The sequence below is a fragment of the Ascaphus truei genome, chromosome 7 (genome assembly GCF_040206685.1).
Source record: "Ascaphus truei isolate aAscTru1 chromosome 7, aAscTru1.hap1, whole genome shotgun sequence".
Classification (NCBI taxonomy): Eukaryota; Metazoa; Chordata; class Amphibia; order Anura; family Ascaphidae; genus Ascaphus; species Ascaphus truei.
In genome coordinates, this window is record NC_134489.1 from 74,262,343 (window position 1) to 74,278,830 (window position 16,488).

At 42.6% G+C, this 16,488-nt stretch overlaps 1 protein-coding gene across 7 annotated transcripts in view; it reads right to left on the reverse strand.

The window, feature by feature from the left end:
* Positions 1–449: 449 nt before the first annotated feature.
* RAPGEF4 (Rap guanine nucleotide exchange factor 4) overlaps positions 450–16,488 on the reverse strand; it is a 206,554-nt gene continuing 190,515 nt past the window's right edge. For 4 of the 7 annotated variants that reach the window (XM_075609053.1, XM_075609058.1, XM_075609055.1 and 1 more), the window contains 6 exons: positions 16,230–16,320; positions 13,891–13,941; positions 13,650–13,737; positions 12,053–12,117; positions 3,753–3,807; positions 452–2,352 (listed from right to left, as the gene is read on the reverse strand). In XM_075609053.1, coding sequence (XP_075465168.1) covers positions 2,225–2,352; positions 3,753–3,807; positions 12,053–12,117; positions 13,650–13,737; positions 13,891–13,941; positions 16,230–16,320 — 478 coding nt within the window. In that variant the 3' untranslated portion in view covers positions 452–2,224. Of the gene's footprint in view, positions 2,353–3,752; positions 3,808–12,052; positions 12,118–13,649; positions 13,738–13,890; positions 13,942–16,229; positions 16,321–16,488 lie in introns of all 7 variants that reach the window. The other 3 variants (XM_075609051.1, XM_075609052.1, XM_075609054.1) reach the window with 3 other exon arrangements.

Sequence of the window (16,488 nt, forward strand, 5' to 3'; positions counted from 1 at the left end):
TAAGTGCAGTAGAAAGCACTATCAGCTTGAAAAAGTTACATCATACTAAGAACTGTTTCAGTTGCAGCATGTTAATTTACATAGGACAGGCCCAACCCGACATGCTGACACTTTATTGCACCAGAATTCAGGAAATGACTGTTTGTCAATAATAAGCCAGTGATTCCTATAATTAAAACCTTTCCTGCTCTGTAATTAAGCCAAGATTATTTTATTGCATTGAATTGTAATATTATATGGGAATTCCATGCATTCTGAACTCAGTTCTGTGTAGTGCTATATGGTATTATTGAAATTATACATACAGTATATATATATATATATATATATATATATATATATATATATATATATATATATATATATATACTGTATGTACAATTTCAATAATACATTATATAAGTATATATAAGTATATATATATATATATATATATATGTGTGTGTGTGTGTGTGTGTGTGTGTGTGTGTGTGTGTGTGTATACACACACACACACACACAATGTACAGTATTAATTTCTCCTGTTTGGATTAAATGCGTTTGCTTTTTAAAGTCCTTTACTCAATATGTGAAGCTGTTTTCTTTTGCCAAGGAATATTTAGTCATAGTCAGTTGAATGGAGATGAACTATTCTGCAGCACAGGGCAACAATTTCAATACATATTAAACAGGGGTCAAAGAATGTCCCTCTGTGCGGACAATATTGTGGGGTGGTAATGAGCACTTGTACATTCTTTTTGTGTATGCTAACAATTCAGCTAATACTCTGTTGATCTTGTTGGATAAAGACACCAAAGAGGATAGTAATGTATGTTGAGATGTTATAATAGACTACACGGCGGGTAAGTCATGAAAGAGGAATGTTACTGGGTTATTCACTCAACTAATCATTTCTTGACTTCCGATTCATATTGCCACCTTGAAGTACTTTTTTGAAGTACTTTTGTGGGATAAATTATTTCAGTACTCAACAGAACAATTTAAATATAACTTTTATATTTAGCCCTTTCAAAAGGGCATTGAATCTTTATATAAAAAAAAAAATAATAATAATAATAATATATATGTGGCAAATTATGGAATTGGCTGCTGATATAAATCACCTTGTACTGGTCTTGAAACATATTTCAGCACTTCTGAGTACTATAATAACACTATAGAGACTTCTAAAGTTGTACATTGAAGTACTAGGTTAAACCACCGGTCTTACTTACTCAGCTTTTTAATGAAAACTAATTACCTAAGCTGCCAATCTATCTGCTCTCCTGTGATTGATCAGCAAATATCTTTCTCTCTGGGATCACATAATCCTTCAGTCAGTGGAATACCTCAAATACACTGTAACCTTTTATTACTAAGGTAACAATGTCTATTGTTACAGCTTGCAGCTCTGACACTGTCTCCTGCTGGGAACACTGCAACACTTTCCAGTTTGTGATAACTTTTTGCCAAAGATCTTGCACTGCTGGGAAGGTGTTTAAAAACCTGCCATAGTAACCAAAGGATGCTCAGCATATTAAAACTAATAAAACATGACATTAACAGTTATTTTTTTTTAATGCAGTAAGTATTATCCAATACTACTGATTTATTTTAAAAAAAACAAAAAAAAACTTGTAGGATATTGAATGTTTTGCTTCTTTAAAAGTGAAAGGGAAGAGATTCTGTAGGGCTTGCGGCTCATGCAAAATATACTGTATCTATAGAAACACAAACAATATGCACCATGAAACGCCAACAAGGTGGTGCATAGTACACTGGCCTTTTTCAGTCCTGTTGGGCAGAATACCAATTTTTCACCCCTGTCACCATTTCACAGACTAGAATATGTGAGTGGTTACATTGTAAACGGCTGAATGTCCATTAAGCCGACTCAAGTTACCTATTCCTGGACTGCTAAAAAGACTGAACAAAGGAGGAATACTACCAGAAGATGAGCCACAAAGGTATAACTATATATCACAAAGTAGCTGGATACTATCCAATTTTGGCATTTCTTTTAGTAGTTTCTCTGCAAAACCTAACATTAATAATTATGCAAATTATTCACACGTTATGGTCAAAATAAATCCATTTGCTGCTGGGGGCATAAAGAAGATGGAATTAAACTGGTAAACAATATATTTTCCATATGTTTGCCATGGCAGTCCAATAACAGCACAAATCGAGTATTTCACATCAACAGGATCATCCACCAACCATTTCCTTCTGAACATTAGATTTTTCAAGCGCGCCGTGGTTCTAGCCGATGCGACATCTGGGATAATATTCTCTGGTTGTCGATCACGTTGAACTGCCGCACATAATTCCGAACGTCCTGGTGGTTTTTGTTAGCGAGAGAAGCCTCGAGATCTGGCGATTTGGAAGAGATTTATTGCGTTTTTTTATTTATTGGAATTTGTGAAGCGCCTTTGCTCCAAGGCGCTTCACGTCATTAAGCAGACAATAACTAGGGTTTATAAAACATCACATTTCAGCCGCATTACAGCAGCAAATGAATGCGAAATTAGATGATGTGTTGTAACTATAGTATGACATTCAACAGTAGGTATCAAATATTAAAGAAAATGACATTTTCAATAGTCTCAAAACTAGGTAAGTAGATGAAAATACTATGGCAAACAGGCCTCTTATACAGTATTGTATAAGATAATGTTTGAGTTCTCCTGTATAAGGATTGCAGTACAATGTGGCTCTTGGGGGAGTGAAATGTGTTCCAAAAGAGAAAACAATAAGAGATAATAGGCACTGAAAGACAAGGGAATGAGCCACAAAGTGTCTCCTGCCTCCGAAGGGGTTTTATGGATTAGCACCACTTGCTAGATATGGGCCCATGTCTTGGAACAAGAATTAGCATCAGAACAGAGCCAGTCTAGAGCACTGGTTTTGCACCTTTTTTTGATTAAGGAACCCTAGAATTAGATTGTGAAATTCTGGGGAACCCCAACCCCCTGCCCTGTCTCCCCCTGGGGAACCCCAACCTCCTCCACTCTCTCGTCTCCCCCCCCCCTTCCCCCTCTCCTTCCTTCCCCCTCTCGCCGCCTTCCATCTTTTCTCACCCCCTTCCCCCACTCTTTCCCCCATTCCCCTCTCTTTTCTCCACCCCTTCCCCCTGCCCCCCTTCCCCACTCTTTTCTCACCCTTCCCCTCTCTTCCCCCCCCTTCCCCTCTCTTCCCCCCCCCTTCCCCTCTCTTCCCCCCCCCTTCCCCTCTCTTCCCCCCCCCTTCCCCTCTCTTCCCCCCCTTCCCCTCTCTTCCCCCCCCTTCCCCTCTCTTCCCCCCCCTTCCCCTCTCTTCCCCCCCCTTCCCCTCTCTTCCCCCCCCTTCCCCTCTCTTCCCCCCCCTTTCCATCTCTTCCCCCCCCTCCCCTCTCTTCCCCCCCCTTCCCCTCTCTTTTCTCACCCCTTCCCTTCTCTTTTCTCCTCCCCTTCCTGCCCTCACACTCCACCCTTGGGCTCCCTCTGACGCTCCCTATCCCTTTAACCCTTATGCTACCTCTCCCCATCTCACACTCTCCCCCTTACGCTCTCTCTCCTACACAGAAACACCCCCCTCCAAATGCAGGCCAGCTATAACGTTTGGAAAAGTGGCAGTAAAAATAGAAATGTTACAAACTCATTTTGATTATATTACAGAATCTTGTGTATATAATCTTCTGCTTTACTCTGATTGTACTCTTAATAGTGCAATGAGAGAAAAGAGCATAGCATAAGCATTATGTTAAGAGCATAACAGGCTGAAATGGAACTTACTGAAGGGCAGACTTCTGCAGTATCTCATTGTCCTCACAGTGTTTGCAATCATGCGCTGCAAGGGAAACACAATGCATGTCTTACTCACATCAGCAGTACTAAGCTTGTACATGGTCAGACCTCTTATCGGACTTACACGCGAGTATTTTAAATTATATATCCTTAATCAAACATGAGGATTTCCATCCTGACAAGCGTCCTCCTCTTTATATATAAAACTGTGCTACAGTGCATCAGAAGAGAAGTATCTTAAGGTCAGGAAAGATCATTAACAACAACTATGTAATGAATCACCGCCTAAGTATTTACAATTCTCCGAGATGAATGTGGCTTTGGCAGCTGCGCACAAATCAGCATGAATGTATTTACTAAATGATAAGAGCTTTGCTGGTAATCAGATTGATTCGCAGCATTATTGACCTTTCAGAAACTTTTTTTCATTTGTGTGTTTTATTTTGCGTTTTTCCGGCGGGGAGTTGAAGTAGATCTGAACACCTGTCAGACTGTAACTCAAGGCAAGTTTAACGCAGAACTCCGGGTGGCATTTCCTACTTTCTTTATTTAAATTTTTTTAGTTATAGGATTGTAGCAGTGGGTCTCCAAAGCTGCTCCTACGGGGCAGTGGGGGTAACATAGTGGTGGCTTTAAATGTCCCGCGTCTAGCGGGCCAATAGGAAGCCGTGATGTCATCCCATGCGGCTTCCTATTGGCCGCATGACGGGGGGACATTTAAACATGAAGGTGATGGCGGCACCCCCTACAGAGGTAAGTGTCTCAGGAAGCAGGGGTCCTCGAAGCTGAAATTAACCGCTTCAGAGACCCCCTGCTTCAATCCTACAACTTAAAAAAATAAAATAAACAAAGCAAGAAATGCAACTTGGAGTGCTGCTTTAAGGGGGAAAGAAATCTCCTTTTTGCAGAATATTACAATAAAGGGCTATATAAGCTTCAACAGCCCCCCCTCCTGTACTTAACCTAATGAGACTTTCCTTCAAAATAGAGGATGAATATCCATTAAATCAGGGGTGCAATCTTTTTCCCTTGCGCCCCCTTTCTGCACTCTCCCCTGCTCGCGCCCCCTTCATACCATGTCTCCGGCATCACGTTGCCATGGCAGTGCGTCACCGGAAACAAGGTAAGTGACGTTACAGAGGCCTCACATGATCCCTCGGCATTTCATTTAAATGCCTTGGGGGAAGAGCGCTGGGTCTCTGCAACCGCCGTTCTCCCTGCCCCCCTGAAAAATCTCTTGCGCACCCCTGCATTAAATGATCACCGATTGGGTTTAGCAGTAACGTTATGGCTTTTATTCGAACACATTTGTATTCATTATTGCAGTTAGCTTTGATCAACGTCTTAAGCACTGAGAGCCAAACTAACACGTGTTAAAACAAAACCGTCACACTATTACTTACGTTCAAGTTTTTTTTAATCTAATTTTGTGTTGTTTTTCTCATATAACTAATTATAATGAAACATATTATATAACTACTTGTTACAATATCCAGCAGCTGTTCGTGCCACAATGCTATTTATAACCTTCCTGTTACTTGAAGTCTTGCCTAGTACCATAGTCCAGTTCAACACAGCTCATGATCGTGAATAGCTTACTTACACCATGATCTCATTATTGTTATAAATATTCATGCACTTGCTAAGGATATATCAAGAGCATTGGTGTCATGATTGTAAACCGGCTAAAAGCTCCTCAGAGCTGCAGAGCCGCGCTTTCTAAAGGCGTCGTCCATGTTGCCGAAGACCGCACCAAGGGGCGCGATCACATTGCCTTAACATTGCCGGGAATCTGACCTAAAAATAGCAGTTGAGTTGCTTGTTTTAGAACCAGCATTGCCAACTTGTCTTTTCTTACTGTGCCACCCGTGTTAGCAAATTTTACAACATTTTTTGCTCAGGTATTTTGTGGGTTTTTAAAATTCCTGCTAGCAACCCCACTAACAAGCCAATAAATAAGGGGGGGGGGGTGTGCTGTTCAGACAACCAACAGAAATCTTAAGAGAGAAGGTATGGGCCTGGAAGGGAGGAAGGAGATATGGGGGGTGGGGGAGGGGAAGAAGAAGCTATAGTCTGGGGGCGGGAAGGAGCTATTAGGGGGGGAGGAGCTATTGTGAGGATTGTCCGTCGGTCCCACCCCTGTGACGCACCGCGTGATGGGACGGGTGACACACGCCGCACTACCAGGCTGAGGGACACAGCACGCCCCGTGCTTAGGCTCCGCCCCTTGACGCATCACGTCACGAAGAGCCTAACATGCTCTGCTAGGCAGGGGGACACCGCACGGACCTTGCTCAGGCTTCGCCCTCGTGACGTCACGGGTGATGCGCACCGCACGCAAGCGTTGTGCTACCTTGGGCACACGAGGGGTTAATTGCATCAGCAATTATTCCACACCTGCACTTTTCCCTGCCCCTGTTTACCAGTGGACTGAATATGTCTAGGAGCTGTTCTTGTTATTTACCCTGCAGCTGTGTGCTGCCCTACCATTGGCTGCCTGTCCTTTAAATGCTCAGTCAAGCCTGCTACAAACTGGCTGAGCATAAACCTCTGTTTGTGTGCTAGTGTTTGCCTCAAACACCCTGCTGGCGTCTTGTCTTGCTTTCCTGTTCCTGTTTTGACCTCGGCTTGTATCTGGACCTCTACCTTTCTGACCCTTGACCTCGGTGTGCATTTGGACTGCTACCTTCTATACCCCTGGACCCCGGCACCGCATAACGACTATCCGATCTCTCCAATCCTAGACCACGCCAAGTACCTCGACCATTCTGACTTCTCCTACCCTGACCCAGCTGCACGACTACCACACTGCACTCCGGACGTGGCTGCCCAGTTGTAGGTCGGTGGTTACCAACATCCCCACCTCAGCCTTGCATGGAAACATGGTTACACTTAACTTTTAATCAACTATATTGCAGGCACCATGATTCACATTTCTCCAAGTATCAATCAAAGAAAACATTTGTAGCAAGGAAATTAACTCTCTGGAGGACTGAGGGTGTGGCTCTCGATAATACCTGTCTATCAGAGGATTCTCTGTGCAGGTAAAATCTCCAGCCCAAAACAATGACCTCATCCTGTTTAAGTAGATAATACATCACTCAAAGGGGCCTATTCAGGAAGCTCTGATAAGCTCACTCCCATATCGATCAGGTTGGCATATTCCTAGCTCACAGTATGAGATTTGTGTTATCACGGTATTCAGAAAAGTTTTCGCAAGCCGGATACCGTTTGGTAGGAAAATGCCATACTGATCGACTTAGCAGTTGCTTTTTCTAAGCTCTTCCAAAGTGATCTGCTTGCAGTCTGTAAGAGCTGCGCAGACAGAGCTGCATCTTGCTGCAAAGCTCTTACAGGCGATCACTCTGTTTTTTATTTTCATTTCATTAACATATTAGGGAAGGGAGTCTCTGGACCTGACCCGCATTAATTTCAGGAACGGGGACCCCTTGCTTCCCGAGTTACCGGCCTCCGTAGGGGGTTCTGGTATCTCTGGCAAGTTTAAATGTCCCACGTCACGTGATGTGGGAGAACTAAATTTGCAGGAGATACTGACACCCCATACCGGGGCCTGTACCTCAGGAAGCATGGGGTCCCCTGACCTGAAATTAATGGGGGTCAGGTCCAGACACCCCCTGCTTCAGCAATATGTTAATAAAATAAAAACAAAGCTTCATTACCTTGGCGACTAACCGCTAAGGTAATGAAGGGGTTAACTGCCACTATCCAGTTTGTTGGTGGTAGAGGGGGTGGGTGAAGGTTATAGTTGCCCCAGAGAGTGTGATTAGGCTTTCCTGGAGGGATTAACCCCTCCCTTACCTTAGCGGTTTCAACCCCACCGTGCGGCCTTACTACCTTCCCGGGGCAACTACCTCCTTCACCCACCCCCTCTACCACCAACACCACACAGGAATGGGTAAAAATGCTATTAGCCCAAGATGGCTAATAGCACTTTTTCCCATTCAAATAATAATTACAGTGCAGTACAATAACATACATAAAAAACATATTACTATAAAACAAAACTCTATCCATTTAATCCATTGATTGTCACTGTGGTGATCTAGACTCACCGCCACATTGGCAACAATGGCCACCCAACAACCCTCCCGCCCCATCTCTACTCCTAAACTCCCCCCCCCCCACAAAAAAAAAGAAACCACAGTGTAATAGGCAAATGATTATTTGAATGGGCAAAAGCGCTATTAGCCATTCCTGTGTGGTGTTGGAGGTAGAGGGGGTGTGTGAAGGGGGTAGTTGCTCCATGAGTTGGTGTTTAGGTCATGAGGGAGGGGTTAACCCCTTCATTACCTTAGCAGTTGTAACCACAACTATGAAGGTGGTATTTGGCCCGTGGTGGGTGTTTAGGTCTACTGGGTGGGTAGCGGGAGGAGTTGACCCCTTCATTACCTTAGCAAGTACAAGCTTCCCCCACCCCCTCTACCATCAACAAACCGGGCACTGGTATTTAACCACCTCATTACCTTAGCGATTAGGCACTATTTAATGAAGCTGGCTGTAAATGCTTTTTTATTACATAGGATTGAAGTAGGGGGTCCCCGGAGATGGTATTAATACGGTTCAGCTCCGGAGTCCCCCAGTTTGAATCCAATGTAGTAACAATACCCCTCCGCTTCATATGCATATCGAGGATCCAATATCGCCACCTGAGATCAGAATCTGCGATTTGCAGCTGTGATATGCATCTCGGAGCTACCTGAATGTATGTATGTCTTTATTTATATAGCGCCATTAATGTACATAGTGCTTCACAGTAGTAATACACATGGCAATCATATACATAACAAATAATATAAATAACACATAATGGGAAGAAGTGCTTCAGACATAGAAGTAACATTTTGAAAGAGGAGTCCCTACTCCGAAGAGCTTACAATCTAATTGGTAGGTAGGAAGAACATACAGAGACAGTAGGAGGGCGTTCTGATAAGTGCGTCTGCAAGGGGCCAAGCTTTGTGTGTATAGTATTAGCCACAATTAGCCACAATTTCTCAAAAATGAATAGCTCGATTTCTCAAAAAATGCAAGTTAGAGCATTTTTTGAGCTACTACTCAGTTTCCCTGAGGAAGATTGCCACCGATCGGGAAGAAGCAGTTTTCAAGCGAGTTTGGCATGTTATCGGAGCTCTTGGAATAGCTGCACATGCAAATTCGCTAGAAAAGTGCTCAAAACTGTCGATAAATCACTTAGCAAAGTTTACTGAATAGGGCCCAAAAAAAAAACAACAACTATCTCTCCCAATAACTGGTGCATAAATATTAATAAAACGGGAAAGTGTGTCCCCTATGGTAGCATCTACCTTCAATAAACGTCTCTTTATAATGTCATGGATAGAAACATTGCACGTTAGCACACCTTGGGCAAATAAAACAGCCACCCTTGCACTTCTGTTTGTACCATAACTTAACATTAGCCACCCTTCCCACTCACTAACCTAACCAGGCTGAATTTTATCAATGTATGTCTTTTGCAAACAACATTGCTCTCATTACGATCTTGTCCACCATTAATATTTAATGTCCCAAATTTCAGTTTTTTTGCATTGCGAAAGAGTAAAACACACTGGTAAGCAAAAACCGACAATAACAAAAGAAAAAGAAAATCCAAAGTAATAGCCATGATTCTTCCAAAATTCAAAACAAAAACAGTACTTTGCAATCCGATTTTTTAGTTTTTGCAATAACCTTTTTAAACGATACCATTTTTGTTTATCAATATCTAACAGAAAACGTAACTTCAAAATGAGATTCACCGAGTCCAGAAACAAACGCCAATCAGGGACATAATCCTGCACTTCAACACCCAGCCGGCCCTTAGGCTAGGTCCCCGCTGCTGATGGCGGCATGCGTGGTGGCTTGCGCGGCTCTCACCAGTCCCTCTCCTTTCTACCTGGCCCCAGTGTCTCCTTGCTTGTTGTCCTACTTCAGCGCGTCAGCCAGCAGGAGATACAACTGAATTGCGTTCCCGTGCGGTGACACGTCACATGGTGCGCCAGGGAGCCAACGAAGAGGGAAGATCGCCGGCAGCCTGCCATGAACAGAGGAGGGGGGTGGATACACACACACGCTATGTACATTTTCCGTTTCAGCATCTCCTCAAACCAATGGCAGCCTATCAATTTTATGGGCGCACCCACCCACCCCGTTTAGGCCACGCCCCCCGCACCTCTGATCGCTCCAGAAAGCTGCATACAGACCGCAGATCGTGGTTTAGCGCTGAGCACGCGCTGCCAGGATACCAGGCGTGCATGCAGGCGTGTGCAGCAGGACCTCAGCCTTCGTCTGGTTAAGGAAATCCTTAATCTCAGGCAGACTATACTGAGAGCCCTTAAAAACCCAACCAGAGGGAAGGTCAACAAACTGTGTTGTAGCATACGCATATTCTTCATCGTTAGAAGACTCAGATACTGTACGTCACTTTCTGCTCCCACAAAAACAATTTTTGAAGCACTTGGATTCATTGGATTCTGCAGACAGATTGCAGGGCTGGGCTGTGGAAACAGAGAAGGTGTATCTTCCAACTAAGATCATTCCTCCACACCAATGCAGGGCTGCAGAGCAAAATCAGTAGTTGTCACTGGCAGTTCTCAAAACATTTTCAAGCAGATTATCAGTCACGGCATCCACTGTTTTAGCCATTTTTTTTCCACTTGGCCCACACATCTGAAAAAGTGGCCTTAATAACTTCCGAGTTCAGAACAGTACTGTTTGTGACCCGGAGAATTCTTTCATCCGCCTCCTGTTCCAAAACACTCTTCTTGCTAGCTCCATGTCCCCACAGTCATCTGCATGCTGCCCTGTTACACCAGTCCGTGCTTCTTCACAATCCATTTACATTTTGACCAGTACCATTCTCACTCTGACCTTTTCTAGTTTTCAAAATAGGGCAAGCGTGTTTCAAGTGACCAATTTCCCCACACTCAAAGTATTTCATCGACTCAGTGCTCGCATATATCACATAATCAAGGCCCTCAATGTTATGCTTGAAAACCAGGTCTAAATTTTTCACAAATGTATTCAAATTCAAACACCTGCCTCCGAAAAGACATAACCTGTTTAATTTCAGCTTTTTTACACCCCAGAGAAATCATTTTAATAGAAGAAATAATTCTACCATAGCAAGACAAATCCTGCATGAACCTCTCACTAATTACAAATGGGGGAACATTAGACAGAGTAACTTTAACTGATGGACTGGCTAGAGGCAGAACATTAAACAAACAGCCATGAATCTGTAACCCTTGTTCAACAACCGAATGTACAAGTATAATACTGCTCAGGAAAACTACTACAGCTTTATTCATTCAGGAAGCCGATTTAATATTCCTAAAACCTACAATTTCCCCCACAGCAAACACATTTTTCTACAGAAATATAACCATCTACCATACACTTTAGCCCATGCCTACAGGATAAAGTCTCAAATCTAACTGGGGGGTCACCATAGTGGCCCAAGGCCACAAGCTGACAAAATGTCAGCTATAAAAATAATTTCAAAAACAAACAAAAAAGGCTATAATATAATATAAACCAAACAAATGAAAAAGTTTGAAAAAACATTCACACACTACCAGTGGTGTAACTTTGCCTTAAGGCTTCCCCGGACGTCATGATGTCACTGTCACATGTCAACGCATCGCCATGTGCCTACAGGATAAAGTCTCAAATCTAACTGGGGGGTCACCATAGTGGCCCAAGGCCTCAAGCTGACAAAATGTCAGCTATAAAAATAATTTCAAAAACAAACAAAAAAGGCTATAATATAATATAAACCAAACAAATGAAAAAGTTTGAAAAAACATTCACACACTACCAGTGGTGTAACTTTGCCTTAAGGCTTCCCCGGACGTCATGATGTCACTGTCACATGTCAACGCATCGCCATGTGACGTTGTGTCGCCATGATGACGACGTCATGGAGGAGGGCTGCTCTTTTTCAGAGGCCCCTCTCTCTCACCCCGGCCATCAGTTTCATTGCTGTGGGGAAGAGTGCAGGGCCTCTGTAACTGCTTGGGGGGAGTCATCAAGAGACCAGAGGGAGGGTCCCGGCTCTCTTCTGGCCTGGTAGGCTTTATATTGCCGTATACAGTGTAAGCTGTTTATTCTGATACCTCGTGTGGCATATGTGACTTACAAAAGCCGCATTGTATCAACATGTTGTCTTGCCTATCCCCTAAAAACACGAAGAATAGAAATACATTTTGCTATGGCTGTGGGTTCCGTTTAATTTGTCTTTCACCGATCCATCCCACAGGAAAGATACCTACCATTTTCTCAAAGTTTACTAAACTGTCGATAAATGTTTTGTTTCCATCGTGGGTAAAAGTCATGTCTGTGAAGAAAATAAACAAAATTAGGCTTTTCATAGAATCCTAAAACAGTGTCTCACTTGGGTAGCTTAATGACCGCCACCCAGCTCTGGTTTTGTTATCCCATTTACTGGTCTAAAAGTAACTGGTGGAGAGTAAGATATGAAGAAAGAACAGCCTGGATTTCTGTCATCTAGGTCATCAGGGACCAATTGGCACGTACAGTATGTGTTTATTTGGTACTTTACACTAAATATTAATACTCTGCAGCTCTACTCAGCTAATTGATCAATTCCCTGACTTCCCACATAGAAGGGCAAAGAATGTAAAAACAAGTATTTACATGTGCAGTGCCACTTAAGTGCAAAAGTCAACATTTTGTAATGTTACAGTATACATTAAATAGCTTCCTTAAGCTCATGTAGTTATCCATAATATGAACATTTGACTTTTATAGTTCCCCTAACTATTAAGATTTTGTTCCCCACTATGTCCATGAATTTCTTGTTGCCATCTCCACTACAGTACAGGCATACCCCGCTTTAAGTACACTCACTTTAAGTACACTCGCGAGTAAGTACATATCGCCCAATAGGCAAACGGCAGCTCACGCATGCGCATGTCAGCACGTCCTGAACAGCAATACTGGCTCCCTACCTGTACTGAAGCTGTGCGCAAGCGGGGAGACTATAGAGCCTGTTACAAATGCGTTATTTACATCAGTTAGGCACTTATATAACGATTGCAGTACAGTACATGCATCGATAAGTGGGAAAAGGTAGTGCTTCACTTTAAGTACATTTTCGCTTTACATACATGCTCCGGTCCCATTGCGTACGTTAATGCGGGGTATGCCTGTATGTTATTTTATTTAAGCATGTTTTTTACAAGTATTTTTAGGCAACAGACAATGTAAATGGATGGGACAGATTGGAATGAATGCTATTGTCGCTCCAACATTTTGAATCTTTTCGTTGAACAAGACTGGAGATTTAATACAGGCCCTGCACCGCATTGCTCCCTAATGTTTTCCTTCACTTCTTGCAGTGCTGAGGTTACAATGCAGTGAAGCTACTGAAGTGTAAATGACAGTGGGGTTTCACAGCACACGGACTGCGATTCTTGTTCCCTGCACCTTCCTGGATGAAACGGAATATCCATGCTGTTGCTGGGCATTATAAATCATGTTCACCGTAAATCAATAAGATGTTCAGCCAAGCTGGACGATCACAGCCAAAACAGAATGATTTGACCACTAGAATTTTCATCTGTTCATAATGTGTAGAAGGTTTTGGTCAACAAGCAGTGGTTAAAACTCACATGAGAGAGCACAAACTGAAAACAACATCCAACAGTGAAGAGACAGTCATTGTCAACTTAGACTGACAATTATTCTTATTGTTATTATTAAATTAAGGCAATTAATCATCTCATACCTAAAGAGCAGGTTATTTTTCTACTTGAGTGATTTTATGGAAATACAATGTACTGTATAATACATGAAGTAAATGTAGCCATGGATGATTTCACTTTATTATTATTATAGACCAGTTACCTTTGATAAGTAAAGGTGTGAAGGGAATGATTGGAGGTTCCAGTTTGGCTACAGTGAGTCTGTAAGCTCTATGATTTCTTGATGGATCCTTGAAGAGAAGCAAAGAACAACTAGCTCAGCATTATTGTGGCAAAGACAGAAGCAGTGCAATGACTGAAACTACAGTATATGTATCAGATTCCCTCAATCCACTCATCCCATCATCAACCCACAAATGGAATCCACAGTGTGTGGCACTTACCATTAAATTTTCAAATTCTGCATAGATCTTTTTGAACTTGCTTGGAAGTTTCTGTTAAAACACGTGGAGATAATCAGATATTAATGTTCAAAGAAATATTACATTTAGCAATAAACATTTTCCCTGTAAAAACAATACATTTAATGCAACTATACAGAACACTTAATAACATGCTTCATAACATTAATATGACAAGTAAGGGCACTATAGAGCTTGTACGGTATACTAGTCTCATGGCTACAAAAGTGGGGCATTATCTGGTGCAAAAAATAGCACCACATTTTTCAAATAAATAAATCAACCCCCCCCCCCCCCCCGAGTTTCTGATACATAGGAAAAGATCCAAGACGGAAAAAAGCACAGCACAAAAAAAGATGATGGGGCTAGTGGCACAGGTAAAGTTGAAAAAACAATTTATTGATGGGTGAACACATGGAGGATGGAGTGGGGGTACCTGTGACCTGTGAGTAGCATAAACTGTGTTTTTATTGCTTACACAAGATGCATGTTCATACAATTATCAGCTTTAGGGATTGTACACTCATTTCACAGGAGGAGAACCAGCCATAACTGTCTTCATAGGCAACCACTGGCTGTAGTATCCGCCTCATTTGGGTTTGCATATTGATCCCCATACAATTGAGCTATGAAGATTGAAGAATATTTATTCTCAAAGATATACTCAAATAAACAAAAAATGGGTCCACCCTCATTCATCAATGCAGCTTGATTTATATATGCCTATAACATGCTGAGAATATCCGTCACTCTGCAGCACTGACTCTTGGAACTCTCGGTTCTATACTATCTCGTTTTTGATACATAGCCACCAATTTAACCCCTCCAAGTCATTTAGCCCCCAAGCACCCCAAATTACCCCCACACAGTTTAAACCGGAACCACACCAATTTACCCCCTACACAGCTTACCCTCCAAGAACACAAATCTAACCTCCACAGTTTACCCCGCCAAGCACACCAATATACCCCCAATAACTTCAATTTACCCCACACATAGCTTACACCCCAAGCTGTGTGTGGGGTAAATTGGTGTGAGGGGGGAGCGGGGCTAGCTTTGTGTGGGGTAAATACCAAGCAGTTCTGAATTAGCCCCCACAACCTCTGCTGGGAGGCTATTCTGTGACTTCACTACCCTTTATGGGAAGTACTTTCTTAGAGTGCATGACGTCTTGGTTTAATATTTCTCTGAAATATGCTGTTGATGCACTTTGTGCTGCTAACTTCACTGGTAAGTATCTCAGGAAGCAGTGGTCTCTGGAGCTGGAAATAAGATGCCTCAGCTCCGGGGATCCACTCGTAACCATCCTTTAAAAAAAAGGAGGGTAAGGTAGGGGGCGTTTGGTGTTTTGTCTTATGCTAGAGCCATGTCTCTGTTGTGTAATGCATTGTCCTGTCACTGTCGCTGAAAACCTCAGCTTCACACGTTAAAATCCTGGCTTGGGTTTTCTTCTTCCAAATGGAGATACAATGGGAGTGCTTTGTGATTGGTTAATATTAATGTGTAACCTTGTAGCTAGAACCAACTTGAGACCTAAAACAAAGCACAGTTATTATGTTCTGATTTGTCAGTGCAGTGCAGTGCAATTCCTATGCATCTGTCAATGATAATTGCATTGTAAACCAACTGTGAAAACATTCCAATACTAATCACATTGTTATTATGACTTATGAGCAACAATCAGTGCCATCAGTAAACATGTTCCATCTATATTGTCTGAGCAATAATTGGGAAATAAAAAGTAGTGAATGATTAGAGATCACATCCAGCAAAATATGGCATCTCAGAATTTCTGGGAGATAAAACAGACAAGCGCTAAGTTACTCGGTGTAAAATGGGTCCTGGAAAGTAGCTGGAACAGCTGTTTTGATGCAGCTGGCAAAAGCTCTAGATGAGGGGTGACCATCTCCTGTCCCCAAGGGCCACCAACAGGTCAGGTTTTCACGGTGAGAAACGCCGGGCACCCTTAAGGTGCACAGGGGAGGTATCAGAGGGGTTTAGAGTGACAAGAGTGACATACACAGTAGGAGAAACTGAGGGTACTGTAGTAAGGCTAAAAGATGCAGTGAGGGTGTCAGAGAGAGAGATCACGTCAGAGATAGTAACAAAGAAAATGAAAGCAGTTTCACTGCATCAGAAACCACATAACATTCCACTTGTCAAAAAATGATTTCATGTTTAAATTTTGTTGGGGGGGGGGGGGGGGACACAGAGGGAGTAGTGTAAAAAGATTAGGAAGCATGAAGTTAATGATGCGTTTCACAGATCATGGCAGAATTGGTTTGGCCTCAATTCTTCCTGAACTTGTATCTAACACTTACCTCCCAGGTTAGTGAGAGACGACTTACAGCCACGTTACTCAGTCCCATAACGATAGCGAAGAACGAGTTCAGATTTTTATATTCCTTGCAACTGAAATACACGTTTCAAACAGTTATTGCCAACCCCAAGACGATTCTGACGAAATAATAATGATACAGCCCTAGGAAGAGAAGTCACGAGGAAGAGGCACCCGAGTCTTGGTGCACAAAGGTTGTTGAAGATGAACATGCTCTTCTCATTATGTAAATTAGGGATACT